The 16,425-nt window shown below is 41.1% G+C and overlaps 2 protein-coding genes across 3 annotated transcripts in view; one reads left to right on the top strand and one right to left on the bottom strand.

The window, feature by feature from the left end:
- The first annotated feature begins 458 nt into the window (after positions 1-458).
- On the top strand, positions 459-3,276 carry SDR42E1 (short chain dehydrogenase/reductase family 42E, member 1). 2 transcript variants are annotated; one of them, XM_059481522.1, is made up of 3 exons: positions 459-473; positions 682-783; positions 1,998-3,276. In XM_059481522.1, exons 2-3 carry the CDS (start codon positions 716-718, stop codon positions 3,103-3,105), a joined length of 1,176 nt encoding a protein of 391 aa, XP_059337505.1. In that variant the 5' UTR covers positions 459-473; positions 682-715; the 3' UTR covers positions 3,106-3,276. The 2 variants fall into 2 exon arrangements, with proteins under 2 accessions (XP_059337505.1, XP_059337504.1); XM_059481521.1 differs by lacking the exon at positions 459-473 and adding an exon at positions 517-603.
- A 4,204-nt stretch (positions 3,277-7,480) lies between these two features.
- Positions 7,481-16,425, bottom strand: part of PLCG2 (phospholipase C gamma 2) — a 55,835-nt gene continuing 46,890 nt past the window's right edge. The window contains exons 29-33 of the mRNA XM_059481538.1: positions 16,118-16,232; positions 14,752-14,919; positions 14,350-14,438; positions 10,778-10,962; positions 7,481-10,009 (exon numbers count right to left, since the gene is read on the bottom strand). Coding sequence (XP_059337521.1) covers positions 9,967-10,009; positions 10,778-10,962; positions 14,350-14,438; positions 14,752-14,919; positions 16,118-16,232 — 600 coding nt within the window. The 3' untranslated portion in view covers positions 7,481-9,966. The remainder of the gene's footprint in view (positions 10,010-10,777; positions 10,963-14,349; positions 14,439-14,751; positions 14,920-16,117; positions 16,233-16,425) is intronic.

Here is a 16,425-nt window from a genome sequence, read left to right as displayed (position 1 = left end):
CCCTTCCCTGCTGTCCACACGGGGGGATCAGCCCGGGGAAGCCACTACAGGGCCGGGGAACGGGGGCATCAGGGGCAGGGTAGGGGGGGTTCAGGCCGGGGAATGGGGGGATCAGGGCCGAGGCACGAGGGATCAGGGCTGGAGCAGGTCCAGCTCCCAGCCACCAACATCCCCGAGCTCGTCTCCCACTGCTGCTCCAGCCCGGATCGATCCCGGGGGCTGCGGTACAAACACCGGGCCGGGACAGGCTCTGATTTCACCACCGAGCCCCCCATCTCAGAGGCTGTGCGGGGAGGGCAGCAGCGTCATCGGCCCGGCAGAGAAATCCACACCAGCACAGGCTGACAGCAACACAGGCCCAGCTCCCGCCGCCATCTCGGGCCGCCCCCGCCCCGCCCGGCTCCATTTCCCGGGATCGGGAGCGGCACCGCCCCGGGAATCGGCAGGGACGGGCCGGGCCGGCAGCGCCGCAGGTACGAGGGGCCCGGGGCTGGCACGGCGCTCCCTCATCGGGAACAGCCTCCCTCCCTTGGGAGCCATCCGGGCCCTGAATCGCCTCCTGCTCCCCGGGGAAGGGCCGGAATTAAAGCGCGAACGAGAGCGGTGAATAAGGACGGGAATGTGCAGCGATGGTAAAACGCGGACTGGTTTTTATGGGTGTGTTTGCGGTGTGTTTTGTAGGTCAGTTCCAGCACACGGTGCGAAAGGAAGGAGGATGGAAGAAGGAAACGCTGCCAAGGAAAGAGTCCTCATTACTGGAGGAGGGGGTTATTTTGGCTTCCGGTTAGTGCATTAAATAGTTAATACATACAGGAATAAATATAAGAGGTTGCTGCTGGGGAGGCAGCAAAATCCATCTGTAAAAGGGAGACCTGTGGGCCTGAGACACCTGATCCAGGTGTTCCCATCTTCTGGTTCACCCGGGGTCTCAGCTTTAAACAACCTCAGTCACTCTGTTTCCAGAGGCTGTAAGTAAAGCTGTTATCCCCTCTCCAAATGTCCGGCAGCAGCTGCCTGGCACACATTTATTTACCTGTGTGCTCACCTCTGTAGCGGGCTGGGATCACCACCGTCAGCCCGCTCTGAAGGACAAGCCTACACTTGTTTTCTTTTCACCTGCAAATAGTTACACGTATGCTTAGCTCTATAGGTTAACAACTCCAGCTGAACTCTCAAGAATATATTACTTTCATGAACAGTGGTGGTTTAGGATTAGGGTTGTTAATAAGGTGCACATATCAGTGGAATCCATTTTCCCTTGCTGCAGCCCATGTAAAGAAAAAATCCTATTTTGAGCCCTAGACTATAACTGCTCACAGAGGGAGAAAGATCACAGTCAGAACCAGAAAATAAAGTAAATTTCAAGTCAGGGGAAGGAAAAAAAATCTCAGGAGATGCCTATCTGACTTCTGCTTGGCTTTTCCCTCCACTCTCACACCCTTAAAGCACAATAGACATACAAAAATGTAGGAAAGGGGAAGAGAAACACCAGAGTTACACTTTGTGTCAATACCTGTGACTTGGAGTGAAATGTAGACATGTGGCAAAGCATTCATAGCAGCTTAGAAGCTTCTCTCCCACTCCTCTGTAAATTTTGAACACAATGGCGAAGACCACCCCATTTTGCCAGAACTGGGATGGTACAAAAGCAGTAAGATAAAACAAGTAAAGCTTGTTTTTATAAAAAATATTTGGCAATAGTCACACGTTTGAAAATTGCTGTTGCTAATCTCTTCAGAATTTTCATTTACAGCAGTTCTCCCTCTTTTTTCTTTTTCTCCTTTTTCTCCCGAGTATTGATGGAATGTGAGAAATCAGTTCAGTACCTAAACTATCACAGCTGAATATTCCCTGTAGTGGGGGGCTGAGCATTTAAGAGACTCCCACCAGAAAAATAATCAGCATAAAAACAGTTAATAGTCTTCTCCCCCTTCCAGGTGAGATGTTTCATGCACCATGGTGCCATATCCTAACTCATGGTTTCTGTCATGTTTCAGTTTAGGTTGTGCCATATATCAAAAGGGAGTGGATGTGATCCTCTTTGATGTGGTGAAGCCCCTTCAAACCATGCCAGAGGGAATGAAGTTCATGCAGGGGGATATCTGTTGCCTGTCAGAAGTGGAACAAGCTCTCAGAGATGTAGTCTGCGTGTTCCATATCGCCTCCTATGGAATGTCTGGCAGGGAGCAGCTGAACCGAAAACTTATAGAAGACGTTAATGTGAAAGGAACAGAAAATGTCATCCAGGCCTGCAAGAGCAGGGGAGTGCCCAGCCTGGTTTATACAAGTACCTACAATGTGATATTTGGAGGCCAGACTATAGAAAATGGGGATGAGTCTCTGCCTTACCTACCTCTGCACCTTCACCCTGATCACTACTCCAGAACAAAATCTTTAGCTGAAATGAAGGTGCTGGAGGCAAACGGTGCTGAGCTGGGAAATGGGAGAGGTGTCCTGAGGACCTGTGCTCTGCGGCCAGCAGGGATCTACGGGCCTGGGGAGCAGAGACACCTGCCAAGAATAGTCAGCTACATTGAAAGGGGACTGTTTAAATTTGTCTATGGAGACCCTCTGAGTCTGGTGGAGTTTGTACACGTGGACAACCTGGTCCAGGCTCACGTCCTTGCCTCCGAGGCCCTCAGAGCCAGCAAGCAGCACATTGCTGCAGGCCAGGCCTATTTCATTTCTGATGGCAGGCCTGTCAATAACTTTGAATTTTTCCGACCACTGGTGGAAGGTTTGGGTTACAAGTTCCCAACCTTGCGCCTTCCCCTCTCCCTTGTCTATTTTTTTGCATTCCTTACTGAAATAGTTCATTTCCTTGTGGGGCATGTTTATAACTTCCAGCCCCTCCTCACTCGCACAGAAGTTTACAAAACTGGCGTCACACACTACTTCAGCATGGAGAAGGCCAGGAAGGAGCTGGGCTATGAGCCCCAGCAGTACAACTTGGATGAAGTGGTGGAGTGGTTTAGAGCCCAGGGATGTGGATCAAAGCCAAGAAATTACACCATGATGCACCTGGTTAGGGATGGAGGACTGCTTGTGCTGCTGATTGCTGTGCTGGTCTCCTGGTTTCCATCTGCAGCGACATTTTCACTCTGAAAGATGAAATGCTGAGGACAGAATTTAGTTATGTTCTCTGCTTACTCTTGGTTTTGACAGACAGGTAATAAAAGATTTTTTTAAAAATACATACTTGTGTGATTGAGGTAAATAACAGCTTTATCCCCAAGGAATGGAACTGCTGAGTAAAAAGGTGCCATTTTTTATATATTCATTCTCTTCAAAGTGAAATTTATCAGATCACTAACAAGATGAAGCTCAGTATTACTGCAAACAGCATTTTACTCTCAGGTACAACAGCACAATACAGTGAATGGAACAAATGTCCTTAGGCTGACTCTTCCTCCCTGATGGGATTTTACTCCTGATCCCTGCCCTTTATTCCTAAAGAGTTTGTGTTACATGATCCAGAGGAGAATAAAGTTATTCTTTGATCACATTCCAAATCCCAGTTCTTCTTCCCAGCTTGGGTGGATATATGCCTAACCAAGATTAACTGATAAACTTCTAGACAATAAATAAATGAGGTTTTTACATGAATACATTCTGGTGTGCTTTCCTGAGTTAACTCTGAGATCTAATGACATTTCTGGAAAATGCACCATGCTTAATCTAAATTACCACAAAGTGCTTGAAGCACCACAGATTTGTAGATTTTTCTAACAGTAAAATATGCCTGTTTAAAATGAATGAGCCAGCTGAAAGTGCATTCATAAATAAAACCTATGGTTTTTCCCAGCATTATTGAGTGGTTAAACAAATAATTCATCAAAGACATTTGGTGAGCGATTGCGTTCACGTTGCACTATTTCTAAAACACTTTTAGCCTTTAATAATATTTCTTTAACACCTGACACCATCTAAATAGAATTTCAGCTTTGTGATAGGAAAATAAACACTTGCTACAAGGAAACTCATAATTTTGTGGAATTTCAAGATTAGAAGATAAGACTAAAAGTACAGGTCACAGCTGTCCCATGCAATTCCATCTGCCAATCTAATACATAAACTGAGAAACTTCACCTCAAATTTTAAACACAAAGTTGTTTTCCCTTAACTCATCAGTATTGCAGCTTCTGTACCCCTTGATAAAAGCAGAATCCTCACAGAATTTAAAACTTCTCTTTAAACTTTAGTCTTTCCATTTTAATTGCTGAAGCTACACTGATCTTAAATTAAGAGTAACTTCCAGATATTTCTGTTCAACTCTGCTGCAACCAAAATGGGGAAGTAATGAATAAGAAGCAGAGCAGTTCCATTGCACTGTTAAAGGATTCTCAGAAAACAAGAGGCCTAAAGAGAGGAACCAAGCTAGAAATCCACAGCCACCCCTGCTTAGATTTTTACAGCTCATGGTGACTAAAGACAGCATTATTTTTTTACTGTTCTCTTCCTGATAATTTTACCTTAAAAAGAAAACCCAGCCCACGCTATTGATAACTTTTTGTATTTTTATGCTTCAGATCTTTTCTCCCTCATTCTCCTACCAGTAAGTACACCATGAAAGAAACTAAATTTAATACTTAGCTTGAGGGACAGCTCAAGAGAGAACTCACTTTTTTCCCCCTCTCTAATAGCAAATAAGCTGTTTCTGTAGCAGGAGTGTTGCACTCTCATATAAAGAGCTTATGTGTCTCCAACTGAGCGCTGATGGCACAGGGGCCACTCTCCAGGAGCCATTAATATACAACATCATCTGCAGAAAGAAAAAATCTTCTTATTAATAAAACAGAAAAAAGACATCCATGACCTCATGAAAGCACTGGGCCGATGCTCTCTTTCCAACAGCTCTGTTTTTTCAAGTGGAAACCACTTTGTTCTTTTCCCCTTTAAGTTCTCTGGCTTTGACACAGTGTTATCAGAAATAGATTACAAAATTCTAATGCCAGCAGAAGACAAAACCAAAATGTAGAAGAAATTGCACAAGCCTGTTGCACAGAAACAGCATTGGTATTTCATGTCAAGTCTTCTAAAAAATTGGTTTTAACATAGGGAACTGAACTCCTGTGCCCCAGAGGAATTTTCTCTGCTCTTTGTCATCTTTCAGTAAAACTCAGCTACTGCTATTTATAATTTTCTCAATGGTGGGGTTATGAAAATCATCTATGGAAGGGTCCTTAAGCCAAGAATCCTAAATCCACAATACCAGCTGAGGTTCAGGCCCTGGTCAGGTTTGAGGTATGGCAGCAGCAGCAGCTCCTGACAAGACAAAAAAGCCCCACAAAACCCCAAATACCAGAAGTCCTGCAGGAGCTGAGCTCAACACGTGAAGCTTTTCATCTGCCTGGAGTCAAGGCCAGAACTCTGATAACAGAGCAGGAGGAATTGTTTTGTCCCAATGGCCCAAGAGTGCTCCAGCACACGGGATTAATGTGGGGACACACCCCGAGCCATCATCAGAGCACTGATTAATTCCCCATCAATTAGCTCCAGCTATTAAATAAACCTAAGTGCTGACCACAGCAGAGGTGAAGGATACACTTCCTCTTTCCAAAAGGAAAACAGGCAGTCTGTGGCTTAAAAAGATACTCTAAAATTGCTTGAAAATTCATCCCTGTAAAGACAGTCACAGCTGCTCTATTTTAAGTATTTTACAACAAGAATTCTCTCTCCTTTCTCCTGTATTTTTTTTTATCATTACTCCTCATGCATGAATATCTGGGTAAATTAGGGTAATTAATTCAAGTGTTGTGTCCCTTTTCAAATTTTCACCTTAGCTATTTTCCTGAAACTGAATTACCAGAAATGCACCTAAAAATTGGAAGAGCAGAATGAAAATACAGCTCAGATTCAATTTTTCCTAGTCCTCAAAATTACTGAACAATTGATAGGTGCCTCACTATAAAGGATGATGCTGATGTTTAAAATGAATAGTTTAAGAATGCTTGGTCAGCTACTTCACCTCAGACACAGCATTTCAAGGTACAAATTTGTAAGATATACATGAAAATTTATACTTCTCATGTGCATTTAAATATATTTATTTTAGATGCTTAATCAAACCAGATTTTTCTAAGTCCTTCTCCTAAGGGACCCAACCAAAATGTCCCTTTGTTTCTATTTATTACTGATTTCCACATACTTTCCAAAGTGCAGTGTCATATTAAATAATGCACTATGTGCTCTTCAGAGAAAAGGGTCCTGAAGGCTGATAATTTACACATATTGTAAAGAATCTGGGGATTAAACTAATTCAGGAGTACAGAAGTGTTGGGGGAACTACTGCTTTACTTTAGTCAAGCTCACAATTCTCGTTTTTGCTGGAGTAACAGCTAAAAATGTAGACTAGCATTGAATTGAAATGCTTTTAATTTAATTTAAATTATTTTAAAACTAATAGCTGAGCATGTTTATAAATGCTGTTATAGATCAGAAGATAAATTCATCTCTGAACTGTAATTTTCATTATATTTAACTTCTATTTCTCAGGCCATAAAGGGAATTTCAGTCTGGAACAAAGCCAGCTAGTTGGACTGCAGTTAAAAATGCTGACACATGACTGTAACAGATCTCAACCACTGCACTTCAGCTTCCACACCACATTCAGATTTTTCCAGCTGGTCTGGAGAATTCAAACATAATGGCTGGTACACAATTCACATCTTCTCAGAGGTTAAAGAACTGCAAAACTAACAAAATGCTTTCAACAGAGAAATATATAGATATGTTGGGGCAGAAAATCGTGACAATACAGGCAACAAAACACCTAAATATAGTAATTTTTTAGACTCCAGAACTCATGCATTCCAATACTCACTAAGGTGATAAAGACTCTTTGTCTGATTTAATGACCTTCCTGAAGAATTGGGCTGCAGACACCTCATATGGATTCATGTTCAATATGCATGGAATTCTGATCAAAAGATGAGAAAAAATCTGTTCCCAAGACTCCCAACAATTAAAAAAATCACCACATAAAGACAGTGCACCCACCCAGCAGCAGTTCTCCCAGCAATCTCACAGGCAGAACGTGTTCTGATAAATATTTTTGTAAACATCAATATTACTGTCCTTCCAAATTACCACAAATTTAATCTTTGCCTTGCTCAGAGGTTATTGTTCAAGCTCATACAAATGTGACTCTCACTAGAGCTGGAGTTTGTATCTGTCTCTCACTGAAAAAGGTTGGTTTGGAGTCACAAGTTAAACTCGATCTTTGACCTTTTCCTTCTGCCTCGTGTGTTTGGAGCCAGAGGAAGTGCCATGATAACCATGTCTACTGAAACAATCTCTAAGTCAGTTCATCTTAAAAACACAGAAATGCCCTTCTTCCAAGCTCTAGCAGAGCACACCATACCACACCAGCAGATCACTCTTCAGTAAGAACTCACTGCTTCAAATGACTGGCAAAAGTAATGAAATTCAACAAAACAATGCTTAAACAAAAAAGCACCTGGCATCATTCACATCAACATGAGATATCAACAATTTTTTATTAAAATAAGTTATTTCAATGATTTAAAAGAATATAACAATTTAACAATTGTTAACTTCAAAAATGTATAAATGTTTTCCCTCCTGGATTAAAAAAATTCGCACACACATTCAAACCTACTTTCATACTCAAACAGCTGCAACTGTGATAAAGTTGCCTCAGAGCCTGCCCCAAGGAAGAACTGAGAGGTGAGGTCTTGCAGATAAAACACAGAGTGCAAAACCAAGAGAAGAGTTAGAAAATAGCCTTGCCCACCACTTGCAAGTCAGCAGAAGGCTCATTGCAGTATTTTCATTCTGCACACAGTGTAACACCATATTCTGGGGAAAAGCTTTACTGTAAAACAAAATGCATTTGCATAAATACTGATGGAGTGGCTCTTATAACCCCTGACATTATGCATGAGTGGAGAATGTGCACAGCACTTTTCAAAGGACTACAAAATGAGCTAATTCTTAAATATTTGCACAAGAGCAGCGTGAGGGACTCACTCCTGTGTCCATCACACAGTGGCTGTGCTGTGTCAGGAATACACACCCCAGTGAAGGAAGGCAGGACAAATGGACAGTTTGGTTGGGTCTGCTTTAGAACTGAGCTTAAAAAGAATTCTGACAGGCAGAACAATCCACACCTGGATAATGAAAATAAAACCAGCTCTATACAGCAGTCTAGGTTATAGCTCCACCTCCCAAATCCACAGTTGATGTTGATTTTTTTTTTCTTTGAGCAGGGTTTACACCCATCTAATCCTTGAACAGGTCAATCACAGCTGGGTACTGATTTCAGGAAGGAGGATGAAAAGGAGAGAATTGCCTTTAACTTTTCTCTGTTTTCAGTTGGGTGATTAGTAATTAATTTCTTTATAATAAAAAAATTACAGAAGCCACCCCATTGTGGGATACACTATTATAACACTTTCATCTCTGAGACAAGACTGTCTTTGCAGAATAGCTAAAGCCTCAAGGGGGTTCCTCAAACCATCATCTGTGAATGCACAATGGCATCAATTAAGAGCCTCTAGAAACAACAGAACTCACAGCACGGGGAGCAGAAGAAACTGAAAATTGCTGAGGCAGCTGCATCAGGCCATGAATCCCAAATCTGTGCAAGTCCTCTGTGATCAGAAGTACAGCTCTGTGGAAGCAATATTTTATGCCTCAGGCAGTCACTCTAAAAACCGAGCTCCTCTGCACACATTTGAACACTGAAATTGGGAATATAGATAGCAAAACTCGTCCCATGTAGAGATACAACAAACAGAAATTTGATGGTAACAATACAGCACAAGCACAAAGGACCAACACATACACAAATGATGTCAACTGCTGTTAAATATTCCATCGAAGGCCTTTAGTTCTGCTCTGGCAGGAAAATACACTTGCTAATCTAACAAGTATTCTCATCTGCAGCTTCATGTTCTTGATTTGATTAAAGGCACCAGAAGGATGTACCTCTATATTTGTGCACACTATCAGTCTTGGATTAGTTACATTTTGGGAAAACAGTCTACATTTACAGAACACTATCATTCGACTATCGTCTATGTAGGATTGCAAGATTAAAAATTGACAGTTCATTTAAAAATTCATTTCTAAGCACATTAGCAGCTGAAAGGATTTGCAGAAATGATACTGTACAAAAGTAAGTGCTCCTCGGAATTTTAAATACCTTCCCTTTCTGCAAACAAATAGATATCTCTTACTGCATATCTTAAAATTTTTCCTTCCAGTGCCTCAAGGCTGTGAACAGAAGTTCACAGGGGCTATGAATAGAGGTTCACACTTTGCTCCTTTCTTGAACCCTTAAAGAGAGTTCAACAAGAAAAACACAACTACAGTAACAGAGGGTATTTGCTTTCAACAAAATTAAAATATTATCTTGTTCTTGAAAATGTAACAGAAAATTTTTAGTAAGAGACAATAGCTGCCCAAAATATTTTATACAGTATCAGCAGCACAATCTGCTGTCTTGAGGATTGTAACATACATGACGTGACAATGCTGGTGTAGAAGTGCTTTTACAGCATTTAATAAATTAAAAACTCACTACTAGTTAATCTTGAGGAGCCAGGTTGTTGGAAGTGGTGTGATTCCATGCATGCAAATTGTTGTGACTGTCTTATCTGTGACACTGTGCCTGTGCACACACATGCAGGAGATGATTTGTACTTCAGGTATTGATAATGAGAAGTGAGGTCCATCCAACTACACATCCTGAAGTTTTCAAAATCTTGAATACACAGAAGTTCTGGCCTGCACAGAGGGTATGCTTTGTACAGAATATAAATTATTAGATATTAAAACAGTTTTCCTTAGAAGAAAAATTATAAAGGAAATCCGTATTTCCTCTTCCTTCTCTTCTTCCAGTCATTCTGTCTGATGAGACCATCACTGAGTTGGACGACCAGGATAAATTCATCTCTTCCTGAATTGCACAATAAAGCACACATCAAAGAATGATGGGCTCTAAGAGTAGAATTTGCTGTTACTGACTTTCTTCTCCTTTAATCTTAAGGGAAAAGAAAAGGAAAAAGTCAAGCCTAATAGGATTTCTCAGAGGAAAACAGTCTACCAAATTCAATGTACTTGGATACCAGTGGCAAGTCATGTATCAGCAACAAGTACTGAAATTTTTCCCTCAATAAATGGGAGTAAATAAGTGATTCACACAGCTGCTCAGCACACACAAAAAAGAGCAAGAATATTTAAAGTCTTGAGATCTATTCAAAACTTCCCCTTGGTACATGAAGCCTCCCTCTATCTCCCTCACACCCAGCCAAAAGTGGCAGCAAAGGAGAAGGAACCTTCCCCTAAGCTCTGGATAATGCACTGACACTGAACTGACAATGCTGTGCTGTTACAACTCAATACTGGCTTTATCTTTTGTGCTTTGTGTATCTGTTCCCACATATCTCATATGTGCATGACATTTCCTGGGACATAACTCTGATAGTGTAGCAAGAGCGAAGAGGTTTATTTATTTGTCTGTATATACTTCCAGGCTTTCCTCCCAGAGAGCAGCAGAGAGGGATATAAAACCTGCCAGGATTACAAGTGTCACTGTGATCACTGCCACTCTGCACACATTCCTCAGCTTCTGCTGGCCTCTAGTGGCTTGAAGCCCAGCCTGGCTTCTCTACAGCCCTTTCTCATTCCAGATGAGCTCATTCTGCCCTCACCACTCTGTAGATGCTCCCTTTGGTATGGCTGAGGTTTCTTTACCATAAATCCTGTCTAGACAGAGCTGCCTTGGAAAGGAGAATGATCATCAACCCACCTGCGGTTGCAAGTCTCTTGATAAATCTGTAGTTTGTGCTCATTGACGTTGAATTCTTTCAGAATTGCATCCCTGTTGGGGTTCCTCAGGTTCATGTGGCTGTCATAGAGGAACAGCTGGGTGTTCAGCTCCTCCTGGCGCTTCCGAAGCTGCCGACAGGAGGAATAAAGCTCCTCTTCACTTTCCTTCAAAGGAACATTGGAAATCAAGGTGATTTGTAAAAATCATTCCCAAAATGATACAGAACCAGCAGAGTTTGGGGGATGACTTTGTTTTCCTAACCATATTTTAAAACTGCATGGAACATTTTATAAAATTAGTTTGATTGGATGTTTATAGAATGTTTCTGGAAACAAACTAACTTAGAAAGCACTAAAAAAAACCCTCAGCCCCACAGTAAGACCAGCCATACCCTCTGACAGGGGCATGAGGGACATTCTAGCACAGATCATAAAATTTGTGTATCTAAATACTTCTACTGGAATATCTTTCCTTAACAGTCTGTTGAGGAAAGAACAGAAAATAGTGCATCATGATGGCTTATCAGATTATAACAATATTAAAAATACACTTTTAAATGTTTAGGTTTTGGCTCTTCCATCATATTTGCCTATCATGTGACAAAGTGAAAATCCTGGGGATTTTCTATTGAAATGTAGACTAAAGGTCAAAATACTGACTGGTAAATAGGACCCCTTACAGCAGCAAATACTCAGATGTACCAAGAAAGAAGGACAGATCCTGTATTTTTATGTGACTATGGCAATTCAGTACTTGCAAAGGAACTGAGTAGGTCTGAGTTTCTATTGTGGCCCACAGTAGAAGGTCTCAAAATATTTTACAACCATAAGCAATCATCATGATTCCCTTTAGGACTTCAAATTATTTTAATACTTCAATACTTTGGATGCAAAAGCTGCCTCTTTATAGAGTCACTAGTGGGGAACAGAACTGGCAGGACTGAAGTCTTAATTTTCACATCAGCAGCAAAACAAGATACTCCTTCTACAAGAAATGACATGCAATCAATAAATGTAATAAATCCAAACATTTTCAGAGGCAGCATACTAATAAGAATGCCTCTTTCTGCATTCAGTACAGATCTAGGAAAATTGATAGCTTAGCAACATACCCAAGAGGTTTCAGTTACAGCAACAAGATCCTTTCCTAAACCCTTTTTACCTCCTGAAATACATTCCTCTGCAGGCATGGGTTGGAGCAACTGAAACAGCCTCACTGCTATACTGCTGATTAAGACTTAAAGATAATTTATTTAATTTTTGTTTGTAAAGGGGTAGGAAACTTTGTATTCCCAAATCACAAAAGAAATGCAGATTGCTAATTATCAATTTGCAGGTGTAATCATCAAGATGCATATGTACAGTGGTTAGTTCCTGTAAATAAATGTATCCACAAAGGTACAGCTTAAATTGTATTTTAAGATGTCCACTTCAATTTTGAAGTTACGAACATATATAGCATTGAGGCTGACTGTAGTCAGACAAAGCTGAAGAAGTACATGCACTTTCTGAAGGAAGTAAATAAATTTTCAAGCAAATAAGACATGCCTTTAAGTGCAACAACCACCTCAGTATAGTATGATTCCTACAACATCAAAAAACATGTTTAAGTTGTACAGCAACTAAGGCCCCACACAATAATTCACAAATGTGTATATTTATGTCTAAAATGTTTTTGCTTTACTATTCCTGATAAACTTCACAGCCATCTGTAATTCCTCATTACAATTCTGTATTTCATCTCCAAGCACATGCAGATGGGCTCTGTATATAAGCAGATATTGTTAAATGGCATTATTTATGGAACGCCTGCTATTAAATGTCATTATTTTATGGAAGGCCATGACTTCTTAAAAAGAAGCAGAGGAACAGAGGAAGCCTTGATGTTTTCTGATGCTTCATGAATGACCTGGCAAAAGTTCTAGAGTTGACAACTGTGGTGAGTCTGGGCTTGTTGCAGGCTGCCAAACAAAAGGAAGTTTTTGGAAGTTGTCCTGCACTGCATTGCCACGAGGCATTGTAAAAACACCGAGCTGAGCTGCATCTTCATTTGGCTTGACAAGCAGAAGGGCATTCTAGAGTGTGAAATGTGCTACTGTCAAAGGAGTCAGTGCTGACAGATTGGGGGACAGACTGCTGCTATGAACAACATTTGAGAGCTGCTCCTGCCCCAGGCAATAATGATCTGGATTCCTGAAGAGAAACCACAGCAGGAGGGGTTTGCAATGTATCCACAAGTGATGTCCATGCTCAGCATTAGGCAATGATGACTTTGTCAGTTTTCTCTAAGGGATCAAGCCCAGAACCAGCAATTTACCAGGCCTCCCCTATGAGACTTGAGTCACTGAAATATGAGCAATTTAAATATTATCTTGAAAGGATACAGGTCTCCTCTTCACACACACACATCCCTGGTCTCAGCTTCTGATCCTCTCCTGCTCTCAGATCCCTTGGCTGGCCCACAGAAGGAACTTAGAGAACCTACCACAGCTTTCAAACACTGTCATTGCACACACTGTCATTTTACACCAGGTGTTATAAGGGGGCTTCATAAAAACCTCCACAAAGAATATTTGAAAAAGGCTTCCACTCCTCTGGGAAGAACAATGTGACTGAATTCAGAAATTTCCAGTTCAGTGTATGCAACTGCAGGTACAAGTCCCTCCAGAGACATAATGACTTAGAGTTCACAGAAGCTGATGTTTCAATCAGGAAAATAATGTCACTAGTGTGAAGTGCAGCGTGGGCCTGAATGGTTTGACAGACTAAAAATAAGAACTTGAAATTTCTTTTTCTCTGAATCAGAAGGGTGCTGGAAAGCACCCTGAAATAGCCACTTCCCAGAAGCATCTTTAAACTTTCATCATATCACAAGTGTATTTAAATTATGTAATATATTATTGAGAAAGAGTCTGAAAAATATCCTACAAATCAACATATACAGCAGCACCCTTGGAACACCAACAAATACTGTTCACAGATCAGCTGCTTTAATGCCTGGATTCATGAGCATCATTATTTTTCCCCCATGTGTTTTAAAATACTACTATTTCAAGTAGGTGTTCAGAGAGGCTTAAAAGGAGGAGATTAGCAGTTCTTTAAGAACCAGATAGGTCTTCTACTTGATGGGTTGTTTATTTTAATGAAATACTAGGAGAAATTACTACCTTCTATTGCTGAAGTGATTTCTTTTTATGTAGGACCTTTAAAAACAAAAAGATTAATCTATGAAACCAAAGCTGATTTTAGCTAGCTTTGCATGGCATCAGTCAGTTAACAAGGAAAGACAACGACCATGCTGTTACAGCAAAAACTATTGGAGGTAATGAGGCTTTGTTTGTGTGTTATTTCTTTTAACAACCGTGTAATCTGTCCACCCAGAGGGAGAGGAACTCAATTTGTGCTATTTGTGTTCCCCAGTACCTGCAGAAGAAATGCTTGACAACAGCACATCAGACACAGAACAGAAAACTGAATCCTCAGTTCCTGGTTCCCACAAAGAACTGGTAACAGACACCCTAAGTGCACACAACAACCCCCAGAGCTTCTCACCAGAACTTGTTGCATCTCACAGTGCACCAGCAGCGAGGCCAGCTCTATATCTTCACTGTAGCCATTCTTGAGAGGAACTGACCTAAAACCTGGGCCAGGGGAAGGAAAACAAAGGGCAATTACAGAATCCATCAAGGGGAAATTCGCAGTCATAGGAATGGTGCACACTTTGAACGTTCTTCAGTGCTCAAATGCTCCTCTGCTGAGAGCAGGCTCTACTATGGCAATTGCAGAGAAGCAAAAGGCAAGACTGGCAAAATTGAGAAACACCTGATTTCACATGCTCTTGAAAAGTAAAGCCAGAGGAAGGAGCTTCAGCCAGGCAGGAGGGAGTCTGGCATCAGAGAGGAAGGCACAGCTCAGTAATGCTCAACAACACCTCATTATAGCTGCTGATCTCACCTGATTTGATTCCTTTGATGGGAAAAGTGGCATGTGCTAAGAAGTTGGGATCACTGAACATATCCTCCTCATAAACAACGAAGCGCAGGAACGCCAGATTTGGGTCGTAAATTTCAAATCTCACTTGCTCTGCATAAGGTGCCCAAATTGGATTAAGGCCATTGTCATCTGTAATGAAAAGGAAACATTTGCAGTATGAAGCAATAATTTCACTTCATTCACATATGAGTGTGTATCCCAGGAAGTTTTCTAAGGATACAGAAGCCCAAAAATCCTATTTGCCATCTGTCTCACGTTGTAACCTTGCTTCAGAAAGTTTGTATTTGTTTACTTGGTGGTGGGGGTGGGAGGAAACTTGGCAGGGATGAAAATCCATGAAGAAAAGCTATTATTTGTATTCAAACATATAAAACCTCCTAGGACATGTATTTGTAAAGAGAAGAAAAAGCTAATTTCTCACATTCATAAGCCTCATGTTCCATATCCAAGAGAAAGCAGGAAAAGCTCTAGGAATACTCATGTACCCTGGTCCAATTTTTGTAGTTATGCACAGAACACCAAGATTTGGTTTATGTGACACAGCCAGGAAGTTTGCTTTCTAAACTCTTGGTCACTTCTCACAGAAAGTTTAAATAATAATCTTCTCTGAAGTACTGAGGAGCCACAATGCACATTCTGCTCCTGATGCTGTGGTTATTTTCCACTGGTGTCACTGGTTTGGATAATCATAACCAGAGCCTGTTTTTTACCAGAGGAACAGTGTTGCATCCATAAGCATGAAATGGTGAAATATGAAGTGGCTGAAATATTGCCCATTTCAGCACACTTAAGTTCATGCACACACACACACATTCCTTATCCAGAACTCCCCAGGACTAAGCTTTGATCAAACTTCTAATGCATTTCAAGTTAAAATATTTTACAGTGCTATACACCCAAGCTGCCTCCATGGGGTGCCAGTCTCAGAACCTCAGTTTAAATAAACACAGTCTGGAGCTCACAGTAGTAACTCCCCATTTGGGCCAGACTTTTGGGAACTGACTAGCACTGTTGGAGGCACTCCCAAGACAGTATTTTTTTAAAATATGCAAAGGCACAAACTTATGCATGTGCAACAACATAACAGAATGGGTCTTTTTTTTTTTCCCAAACTGCAATAGTACTGTTTTTTTCTAAATTTGATATACATTGAAGTTTCTCAAATTAACAGGCCCCATGATAAGAAAAAGAACAAGAGTTTGTGACTCATCAGTCTAGAGCTACAGTTAACTTACTCCCCCTGCAATGTTCATCCTCTGCTCACTTTGTTTAAGTACCCTTGAAGTAGAACCATATCCCTGCAACACAGAAACCCACAGATACTCACTCACAACTGTTGTCTTGAATTTGCTGTTGTCATATTCAGCCCCACAAATCTCAACCTCTACAAAGGGACAGGCAATGCTTCTACCAAGTTTAGGGAGATGACGAGCACCCAAAACCTGCAAAGCAACTGTAAATTAGAACCACCTCCAAAGGAAACTTGATATCATTTTTGCTAACAGAAGGTAGCCAACAGAACAAAAGGGGGGAAAATCCAGAACATGGAAAAGCACACATTCTCTCTCTTGAATACGTTTGCATGTATTATCTGTGCCAACAATAACAACCTCTCCAGTAGTCTGGGTAACTCAA

The sequence above is a fragment of the Ammospiza nelsoni genome, chromosome 13 (genome assembly GCF_027579445.1).
Source record: "Ammospiza nelsoni isolate bAmmNel1 chromosome 13, bAmmNel1.pri, whole genome shotgun sequence".
Classification (NCBI taxonomy): domain Eukaryota; kingdom Metazoa; phylum Chordata; class Aves; order Passeriformes; family Passerellidae; genus Ammospiza; species Ammospiza nelsoni.
The sequence above is the reverse complement of the archived record's forward strand: the minus strand, read 5'-3'. Positions and strand labels throughout refer to the sequence as shown.